Consider the following 11,326-nt stretch of genomic DNA (forward strand, 5'->3'; position numbering starts at 1 on the left):
CTCTTGCTTGGGCTTCTCTTTTTTTATTTTTCCTTTTCTTTCCTCTCTTTTCCTTTTTGGTATGTCTTTTTAATAGCTGGCAATCAATGTCTGCATGCTTTTTTTCTGCATAAAAAAGAGATTGGATTGTTTTTGACATAGTTGTCAATTATTTTTTCCAGCATGGGAAGACTCCTGTAATAAATTAAAATATTCATTACAGCAGATGCTCCAGCAAGCTTCTTTAGATGAATAAATGAGATCAACCTGAAAAAAACACTGTTTGGCTGAATATGAGCATCACTAGTAAAACCACCCAACTCTTTTCTTACCCTGAGGTACGAAGTAGCCAGGAAAATTTATTTCAATACTGAGTGTTGTGAACTAGTCACATGCATGGGATTTAAGCCATCCATCCACGGCAATGTTGCTGGTCTACTGGAGAAGACAAATCATGAGCTGAGCTGCTGCAGACCCCCAAGACTGTTGACATCATCTCATGCTATACAGATCAAATTCAGTACCTATGTATTTGAAAATATGAAATTATTTTAATAAGTTTGTTTTCATTTCAAACAAATCAGCAAACATTGTTAAAATTCACTTCATCTCAAAATCACAGAATCAAATACTCTGTGAAAATACTTACACCTTACAGTGTGACATTAATCCAACAGATAAAATAGTATCTGGAATGATTCTACTGATTTCTGCAGCTCACTGATACAAAACATCCCAACCTACTCAAACAGTAAACAGAAAACAGTTATGATTTAACCCTTATCTCAAAATATCTTTTTGAAGTTACTTAGCAAAAATAAACAACTCTGTACTTAAAATAAATGATGTACAATTACAACAGCTCTTATACAACCTGTAGTATAATCTGTAAAAAAAAAAAAAGTTTCTCATTTGTTGTCATTATATTGCAAAGGTTCCATATTACAGTTTTGTACCTCCTTGATGTTTCTCATAGGCATCTCCTCTAAGCACTGACTTTCTTCTTCTCACAGCAGCCAACTGACTCCAGCTTCCCTCAACCAACCAATCCACTCTTTTATAACACTCTTCTTATTGGCTACAGCTGCGGCCTGTTCCTAACCTCTAGTAATTGGCTCAGCTGCAACTCCTTAAGGGGCAAGACTACTTTCTATACTACCTTTATTTTCTTATATTGTACCCCTACACTCATTTGACTGTGAGCCTGGTTCCAAACCTGTAAATAAAGATTAGTGATAAAGTCTCTGGCTGCCACCATGCCCAGAGGGAATCTGCTGAACTGGACTCAATTTTGTCACAGAAACTTGCACAACTGTAACTCAGACACAAAAAAAAGTAAATTACCATGGTACTTCAGAAAAAGAGGATACTACAGTCACTACAGTGAAAAGCATGTATATAAGAATTTGTACGAAATACGGGCTGACAGATAAATGGCATTTTAGGAGAAAGCAGATCAGAGATTTGTATTTTACCTTACGAAAATCCATCAAGTAGGGCTACAAAAGGAAAAACAACTATAAAGTTCAACAAAGTTCTCTACAAGAGAGCAACTATCTGCTTTCATGCAAAAAAAACCCCAAACAAACAAAAAGACCAAACTTTCAGGGTAAAAAAAAACCCACCACCAAAAACCATAACTCTGAAGCAGTTATGACTGTCCAAATTTGTGACTCAAGAAAGAGATCATATGAAGGAACTGAGAATTGACTAATACTTCTCCCTCCTGCATGAATTTAAAATGGAAGTTTTCACAGTTCCATTGATGCAGTTTAACAGTCAGAAGAGCAAAGCAGGGCTGGAAGGAGTTGGATTAGTCAAACAGTCAGTGTTCTTAACAAAGTTTATTAATTGGTTATTTTGTGGCCTGAATGTAGGTGGTAAAAAGGGTGAATTGTAATACAGGGATAGCAAATTTTATTTTTTTTTCAAACCAAGAGCAACCAAAATACATTATTTCACTTTTCAGAACAACCATTCTAATGCAAAGTTGATCACATTAATGGTGCACTTTGTAACAGCCCTCAGAGACAAAGCAAATTAGCACTTTGGCCTCTTTTGAATATCATCTTATCTGAGGCCTGGGGAGTAAGCAGAAGTTGCTAGTAATTAACTGTGGCCTTTAACAATAAAATCATATTAATCCTCCAATGCTAGATTTTGTTATAAAGGCATAGCTCCATGGTGGCAGAAGCACAAGAAGATACCAAAAATAGTGGAACATGTCTTTGGCCATGAATGAGAAGCTTCTTGTTTTATGTAATAAGCACAGAGCATGAAATTTTGATAACTTGGCATGTTTTGAACTTTTTACTTCACTCATTTTTAAGTGCAAATGGCTGATGATGTCTAAAAACAACATTCAATGAGGGCAGCTTTGCAGGAATAGATGGGATCCTTAAAGTGGAAATCTAAAGAAACAATAGAAAAATACCATCATTCTACACTAATGAAATTTTTATTCGACACTCAGATCTTCCATTTGATGGGGAAGCAGACAAACATGTCCCTTAAAGAAGAACCTCAAACAACAGAGTACTCCTCTACTGCTTTAGAACTGATGAATGCACACCAATTTCTCCTAGACTTTGTAAAAAATAAAAAAAATGTTAGGAACCCTTAACAGAGTGCCTCATCAGGAAGGGCCAGCCCAACCACTGCTCTTTCAGTTCTTCCAGGAATGGCTTATTTGTGTGCAATGAATAAGCAGATAGATGCTGGATACCATTGGAGTACATCACAGTGAACAAATACTGCCCACAGGGTGGGGTGGCACAGCAGCACACAGGCCCAATCCCTCTTAGCAGGTGCTCAAATTACACCTTCTTAAAAGCTTAACACTTTGTCTGGATTCCAGATATCAACCTCACTGCTAGCAGAAGTCACCAGTACAAAAAGAAATTGCTGTAATAGGCTTCAAAGGACAAACAGCTTCCATGCTCCTCTTTATTTCAACAGAGATGATTAGTTAAGGTGCTTTAGGATTCTGCACGGCAGACAAGCTGGCAGAGGTGCCCATTTAACAAGCTCTGGAGTCTTTAGCGGGTATGTGAGGGCAGCCCCCGGGGCAGAGCCCTGATCTGCTAGTTTCTGTAGCGGGGCATCTGTGGAGCAGGGGCTCCCTCTAAGGGGCCTGAGGAGGAGACTGTCATCAGCTGTCCACCGTGAATTCTCTCATTCACCCGCAGGTCACAGCCATCCTGCAGCATCCTTATGGCGATCCTTGCAATGTTTTTAGAGTCATCAAGTCCGCTGTGAGGTCTCCCATCATAACTCATGCCCAGATTTTCAAGCATGATTGTCAGCTTGGTCTGATTCCTAGGAACCTGATGGAGAAAGTGAGTAACATTCAAGAATTAGGTTGGGTACCAAGTCTTTTTAATCTAACAGGGAGCAGTAGAAACATATGCAGATTTTAAGCCTACTTAAGTCACAAATGACTTTCATGTTGCCTTCTGTCAGATCACTTACCATTTAACTTCAAAGCACCTTGGTGAGACAGAGACTCTCATTTTTACAGAGGAGAAATAGTAAACAGGATTTTGTCTAGACCTGGGTCAAGAGCCTCTGACCAGCATCAGCTCAAGATACACTTGTGCTGGCAAGGGTGGAAGCTGTCACCTAGACAAGTTTAACTGTCGCAGACATTTTTTCACAGAAATACTTTCTTTCAGATTTCTGCATCTTCTGGAAGGCAGAGGCCTCAGAAGAGAATGTAAACAATTGTTATCAGCTGCTGTGGAATGCAATAGGATGCACCTGTCATTGGTTCATGTTCCCATGTTTATAATTAAGGGCCAATCACAGGAGCAAGCTGGGGACAGAGTCCCTGGACACAACTTTGTTATAGATTTTTCCTTTCTATTCTTAGCCTAGCAGCAGCATCTGCAACTTCTCTCTTTATTCTTATTAGTATAGTTATAATGTATTATATATCATATATCAATAAATCCAGCCTTCTGATCAAGAAACAAGATTCTCGTCCACCTTTCTCTCACCCCCAGCGACCCCATGCAGGGCGCTGTAATATTTAACCATCTTTATGAAAAACAAAAAACAGTGACATTGCAGAGGGAATCTGAGTCTGGCTTTCCTTTTAAATTCTAAGTGATTACAGATGCACCGAGCTCCTGATTCTCACTGACATCAAGCTCCTGAATGCCTTCAGCCTTCACAGGATCTGATCAGCAACACCTACAGCAACCCTGTAATATTTGTCCAGCTCAAAGTAAAGCTCTTCCCTAATTAAATGTCAATCTCTCTTTTATCTAGAGGTTACATTTAGGATGAAAAAACCCTTCAAATGAAGACCATTAGCTAGGCTGAAATCCCTTTCAAAAAAAGTACTTTAGTGTAGGCTGATTGGGAATTTGCTAGAATCTCCAATAACTCATTTTATGGTAGTCTGACAGAAAGCAGCAATAAGGCCCAGCACTGAACTCAGTATTACTTTTCTCTTGACAATTTGATTCCACTGTAGATACATCCTAATCTTTCTCTGCCTCCATTATACTGTCAAAAGTCAAGATTCTATGAGAAATTAGTTTTGTAGTGTATTGCATGAGAACAGGAAAAAATAATCAAAAAATGAAGACAGTCTTTTCAGCTGAACTACTTGATCAAAGAGGAGCGGTGTAACATTTTTAGACAATCTTTCAAGGAGCACAACCCGATTCTTAAAAGCAAGATTAAAATCAAAATGCAGTAATTACATGATCTTCAGCTAGTGAAGTGAGATCTGCACATGAAACACATTTGAAAATCAGGCACCAGGCAAGTAGTTCAAGTACTATAATTTTATACTACAGAAGTAGAGATGACAAGCCCAACAGGCCACTCTAGACTTTTAAACGAAAACTTCCCGTAAGAGAAACAGCAATTTGTACAAACCTTGTAGAAGTTCCCATATGATTTGCGAATATTGATCCACTTTTTGGCAAAAGAAGGGTATTTGATACGGCTTATACGGCACTGGATGTTCAAAAATTTACTCATATCCCAAGATCTTAGAAAGTCAAAAGAGGAAAACATTAGTCATATATAATCCTGTGTTCTACATATTGCACTGGTGTAGAACTAAAAGTTGTCTTGTCTCTCTGGTGATCAGTAGAATGAAAACAGTTTAGGTAAAGCTCATTTGCTGTAATCCTGGTAAAGAATTTTTTTATATGAATCTGTTAATCATGGGGGAAAAAATAATGACAGGAGCAAGATTTTTACCAGGATGGTTTCAGGTCCACAAGGGTTAGGACAAAAACCAGCACACCAACTACCACATCAACACTGAAAACTGCCAATAAATCAGATGCTTACACAGCCCTCGGGGAAGCAAGCAACACCTTAAATCTTCCTGATTATTTGGGTGTGCATTGATCTCTCTACTTCAGGTAGGTTATTGAAACTAGACTGCACCAAGTTTTATGAGAAACCAGATCTCTATGAAAATATGAGGAAATTATAATCCTATTTATTTAGCAGCTTGCCTTCCTGAAGGAAACCACCCCAACAAGTTTGTAAACTGCAAGCTAAAGTAAAGCTTTTTTTCCCCATCTCTTCTAGTTGTCTATGCAGTCTCACCTATACAACAGATATTTTAATGCACCTGTTTTCCTTAAGGAATTTCACTGAGGGGATTCCTCTGGAGGGGAATTCCAGAGACCCAGTAATATAACCAGTCTTGCATCAGTTTGCTTTAGCATTTCCTTTTTTTAATTCACTGTTGCTTCCAAAGATAGCAATGTAATTATAGGTTAAAAATTAAAAATTGCAGAGTGTTATTTTCAGGTATTATGTGCTAGATATAAATGGAGAATTACAGCAGCAACAAAGTATAAAGTCTCCAGCATCACTCTGTTGCATGCAGACCACTAGGAAAGAAACGGTGCCATCTGATGGATTTAAGCTTCATTTTGAATAGTTCAGTTCAGCTTTACCAATTTTAACAAAAGCTTCAATTAAAATAAACCCAGCAAAATGGCAGTGTCCTGATCCATCTTTAGCAATGCTCTCACAAATATTAAACGTGGTTTTGGAGTTTTAGATTGTGCTGAAGGCTGCATAAGGACATACCCATCAGTCAACATGGAATAGCTGTACTTTGTTCCCAGTTCTCGTTGTCTCATCCACTCTACGACATTCTGCAGAACTTGAGGAAAAATATCAGCTTTATCAACAATGTCCTAAGGGGAAAAAAACACAACAAAACTAAAACCCAACAAAGTAAGGAACATTTTTTCAGAAAAAAATCCCTCAGCATTAGGTGTATCAACTGTATTGGTATATGGGCAATTAAAAACTTGGCTTCATCTAAATCTTTACAAAACCAGATTACACATTAACAAATGACTGGACAGATTTTTCTAAACTGAAAAAATAGCACCACAAAAGCTCTGCTAAAGAGTCAGCCTCTAATAGCTTCTGTAAAGGTAACAAGGTTAGTCTGCAGTTAAACCTGGATTAAAACCTTTGAGGTTGTTTCCCAGGCTTCTTCTTAAGTCACTTATCACAAGCCATTGCCATCCTAAGACTCTAAACTCTTCAGAGCAAAAATATTAGGAGAGGAACTGATACAATTCAAAAGGTCCTTTGCCCTACTAAATATTAAATTTCTCCACATTAATTAAAAAGAGAATATTCTTCCCAACAAAATGACCAACTTAGTGAAATCAGCTCTGTGATAATTGGGAGAGGGGAAAAACAAGGATTAAGAGAATAGGCCTTACAGAAAATAACCATGAAAGACTACCATTTAAGGTTTCCAGTCTGAACACATCAACAACATATCCCCCTTTTTTGTTCCCATTTCTTCCTGAAGAAACAAAAGTGCAAATTACCTGGGTTATTCCTGTCAGACTGATGCAGAAGTCTGAAAGCTTGGGATTAATCTCTGGCTTCACGTATTGCTGAAAGGTGTCCTCCTGTAACAGGAGAATCAATGGCTCAGCTGCAGCACACTCTGCAGCCTGCAAGGCAATTCTCTGGCTCGCCTGCAGCCCAAAGGCAACAGCAGCTGCTTGTCCTGCTGCAGGCAAAAAGGAATGTGCACCTCCTGAGCCAGCAGGAGCCTCCTGACTGGCCACCATCAGATTCCTAACAGGACAGGTGGCTTTCCAACCAGAACATGGCCTTCCTCTCGGCCAGCAGCCACCAAAGAGTGGGAATGTGGATTTAAGAGGGAAAAAGGACTTTTTTTCTGCAAAAAAGCAGAGAATTTGGGAAGAGTGAAAGTAATTAAAATTAAGTGAGAGGCATGAGGTTTTTTAGGTGCACCTGCAAATAGGTTCACCTGCAATTCAAGGAAAGCAACCAGCCACACACCTCAGAAGCTGCAGGCAAGTGCCTCTGGATGCCAGCCAGGCAGAGACAAACAAAATCTCACTCTGGGAAACTGAGCAACACAAGAGTGAAGACTGAAGGCAAGTTTCATGGAAAAAAGAAAGCCCCAAATCCCTGCTGTTATACAAAACCTTTTGGACAAAATAAAAAAAAACACTCTAAGAGCCATAAAAACAATCCTGGTAATCTGCACACTCCTTTTCCTGCTGTTAATAATTCTTTATTGTAGCATCACAATGATTACTGGAAATCCTCTTTCCATTAAGAGTTCTTCATAAATGAATCATTAGTCAGAGGTGTGTGCACATCCTCTGTTTCACTGGGTGACTATTTCAGTTAAGCAGCAGGTAGTTTGTCCTAAAAGAAAGCTGTACTGCAACAGAGCACTTGAGGCTTACCAAATGCCCGTGAAGTATGTTTAAAATCAGGTTACACAGCTGTCAGCCTGTTGGGTACAATGTGGAGACAGCTGAGCCTGCCAAGAAGTGGAGTTCACTGAACCTCACTTTCCAGGCCTCTGCATTAGTGTCTTCTAGACTGCTCACACAGGACCACAGAATTGATCATTTTTGATTATGATGAATGCCTTGAGTCCCAGAAACAGATTTGTGGGACTTAAAGCAGGAGAAAGAAAGGGCAGGAGGGAACATACATGGACAACTGAGAAATTCCTATCAATAGAGGGAGTCAACAGCAGGAGAATGATCTACTTGGATGATCATTTGGAAAATGCTTTCAGAAGAGAAAGTTTTGTTTGTACCTAAGAGGCACAGAGGATAAAGCCTTATAAAAAAAAAGTATGCTCTTTTTAATGAAGTTCAACGTCTACTTAGAAACTAATCTAGACTTTCTGATGCAAACAAGTTACTTCAAAAAACATCAGACCAACACAGCCATTAGATCACTTACTATTTCCAGGGTACGTGTGTTTACCAAGACAACAGGAAATTCAATTATTTCATGAACAAATTCAGGCGGATTTCCTTCTTCACAAGTTGCTTCAAAGTCAACAACACAGATGTAGTCATAGCAGCTGTCTCCACTAATGTGTTCCTTCTGCATCAGCTTCTGTTTCTTATAATAGTTTTTCAATCTCTTTTTCAGTACATCCTTCACTCCTCTAAAGAAATAGGGAAAGTGACAAAGATCACACTCCTGTTTAATTATTTCCTTGCTGTAAAACTGAAGCTATATTTAACATTTGAAAGCTCAACACTTCTTAACCTCATTTTGAACAGCAGCACATGTGAAGTCTGAATTCCGCTTTCTCATAGAGAAGTGTTAGCCCCATTATCTACACCACGTTAAACCCACTTCTGGGATAACCCAGAGGCTGTGGTACCCCTCACAGTACAACACCAGAGACAGACTGGGAAGCATGGCACAGAGACACTCTGCAGTCACCTCTGCTTCAGCAAGACTCGGTATCCAAAGCCTTTCCAAAGCTCATGTCTTTGCAGATTCGACCTCTGGCCCTGGAAGAAGTACTGCTTCACCTGTATTCATTCCCCTCTACCTGAAGTGATTCATGCCTGAGGCCCTTCTGCATCAGTGGCATTGTGTGACAACACAGAATCCATCTTAAACGTCCACATCTTAGATTTTTCTAAATTTAAATTTTAAATTCAGCTTGAATAACTCAATCAAAGTATTTGAGATTTCAGTTGTCAGAAAAACCTTCTGGTCAAGATCCTGCTTTTCAAGAGGTATGTGGCTATAAATAAATTCACATGGCAAGATTTTCTCCTCATGAGGCACTAAATTAATTTAACCAACCAACTCCCCAGCACTACTTCCTCATTCCTACTGCCTACAGAAACAACACACCATTTTTCTCAGCTGACCTTCTACACAATATCTCAATATCTTGCCTGGCCACAGAATTATTAATCTTGAAGGTCATTTCCAGTACAGCAGGAACTACACTATACTCCCTTGCCTCTGCTCCAGTGAACACAAATCCAGCTTATAATACATTAATTTTTTCACATTTTTCTAGTACACATATTCAGAGTAGCAAACTCTCCCTCTAAAGGTACTTCTCCTCTGCAGTGATTAAATCCTGAGCCCCATCACCAGGGTTTGTAGCAAGTATCAGATCTTTACTGGTACACTAAATAAAAATATGAATGTTCTGAAGCAAGTTGCTGTATGATGAAGGTCTGCAGCAACACCTGAGAACCACAGCAGTTCTTCTTTCCCCCTTGACCAAAAAGTGATGAGAAGTACCTTTCAGTTATGTATTCTTGCATTTCTTTGGGTTGCCAGTTGAGACAGCACACATTAAGCAGTACGCATTAATCCTACAACAAAAAAGCTGCAACAAGATCGCACATAAAACAACTGGTGTCTGGCACTGAGTCTGCTTTTCACTTTGTGCTGAGTTTTTAAGCTTTAAAAAAATCATCCCTCATGACTCTACTGCTCTCAAAGACAAATCAACATGTTTACAAATCACCTGGTTTCAAGCTTGAACTCTGCGAGTTTACTCCTGAGCTCTTCTCTGGTCATTCTGTTGATATAACCATTGGTTATAGCAATTTCTTTGTAAATCGGATCGCTGAAGTCGTTTGAACTGGCAGCTGAGGTTTTGCCATTAGTTTCTTGATCACTGATCCTACAATGCTGTCTACCCTAGAAAAGAGAGAAATCAGGAAGTCATTTAAGAATTTCAAAACAAGATGCTTGAGCATTTCACAGCTCGTTTTGGCACCAGATCGCAGTAAAGCATCACACTGTTACACTTATGATCAAACTGAGTGAACTAATTTATATATAGGCGAGAGAATCAATACTGAAGCCTGCTCTGAAACAATGTTTTCCTAAACAGCAACAAACAGAATGAAGAGCTACTAATGCCCATGTCTTTAGCCATGTCGAACAGCAGCGCTTGGAGACAAAACTTGAGTACGCATCCTAATCTCAACAGAAAGAGTTCTCTGGTGCAAACGGGCAAAGCCTTCAGGAGCAGCGAGATTTCTCTCGACGACTGAATTAACCAGAATGCACACGCGGGCCGGTGCCCAATGCGTGCAAGATAAACAAAGCAGTAAACGAGAGGGAAAACTATGGGCGCTTCCCGGCTCCCGCCCGCTGCTCGCGGCCTTCGTGGGGCCCGCACACGGTGCGGCAGCGGCGGCGCCCCCCGGGAGGGCGAGCCCCGGGGCGGGGCAGGGCCGGGCGGGCCGAGGCCCGAGGCGGGCGGGCGGGCAGCCGGGCCCCCTGGGCGAGCGGGCGCGAGGCCGCGGCCTCGGGCCAGCTCGGCTCGGCTCGGCTCGGCCACACCACCCCCGCCATCCCGCGCACTCACCGGCGGGCGTGCTGCAGGAGCAGCCGCCGCCTCGTCCCGGGCGGCCTGCGGGCGGTTCTCTTTCTGCTCCTCCATGGCGGCGGCGGCGGGAACCGCGGCGGGGACGGCAGCTCGTCGGAGGCGGGAGAGAGCGGAGCCCGCCCCTGGGCGGAGCAGCGGCCCCGTGAGAGCCGAGCAGCTGCGGCCGCGGCTCCCGGCGTTCCCGTGTGGCACCAAACGCTGCGGTGGGCCGGTGCCACGCGTGCCCGGCCGCCTCAGCCTCAGCCCCGCTGCCCCGCCAGCCCTCGGCCCTGCCCCTCTGCAGCAGCACCGCCACCTCCTGCGCCCGCCTCAGCCCGCCAGGGCTGCCGCCCTGCAGTGCCCCCCGGGGTTTGGGGTCGCGGCAGCTCGCTGGAGGCGCTCTCCGTGTTACGGGAAACACATACTGGGCAGACACCTCATTTATGCCTCCGTCCTTCGCGTGGCATTTTCATAATCTCCTGTGATTTTGCAGAGAGCACCCGAAACACGGATCTAGGACACCCGTGGTGTGTCGGGTGCCAGGTCACAGGCACGAGAAGGATGCAGTTGATCCCCAGCCCCTTCCTGCCAGGGAATTTGCCGTGCCTGCTGTTCCCCATATCTCTTAATCCACAGTCAACAAGCAGGGTGAGGTGGGCGGCACAAGACGCGTAAAGCTCTCTGGATCTTCTTGGCCAGGAG

At 42.0% G+C, this 11,326-nt stretch overlaps 1 protein-coding gene across 2 annotated transcripts; it reads right to left on the bottom strand.

The window, feature by feature from the left end:
* Positions 1-1,808: 1,808 nt before the first annotated feature.
* On the bottom strand, positions 1,809-10,733 carry LOC132072066 (3'-5' exoribonuclease 1-like). Of its 2 annotated transcripts, none has more exons than XM_059470042.1 (7): positions 10,625-10,733; positions 9,773-9,948; positions 8,224-8,434; positions 6,813-6,896; positions 6,049-6,158; positions 4,870-4,984; positions 1,809-3,305 (listed from the first exon to the last, which is right to left on the bottom strand). In XM_059470042.1, the coding sequence occupies exons 1-7, from the start codon at positions 10,697-10,699 to the stop codon at positions 3,063-3,065; spliced, it is 1,014 nt and encodes a 337-aa protein (XP_059326025.1). In that variant the 5' UTR covers positions 10,700-10,733; the 3' UTR covers positions 1,809-3,062. The 2 variants fall into 2 exon arrangements, with proteins under 2 accessions (XP_059326025.1, XP_059326026.1); XM_059470043.1 differs by having other exon boundaries at positions 9,773-9,943; positions 10,625-10,653.
* Positions 10,734-11,326: the final 593 nt, after the last annotated feature.

The sequence above is a fragment of the Ammospiza nelsoni genome, chromosome 4 (genome assembly GCF_027579445.1).
Source record: "Ammospiza nelsoni isolate bAmmNel1 chromosome 4, bAmmNel1.pri, whole genome shotgun sequence".
Lineage (NCBI taxonomy): Eukaryota > Metazoa > Chordata > Aves > Passeriformes > Passerellidae > Ammospiza > Ammospiza nelsoni.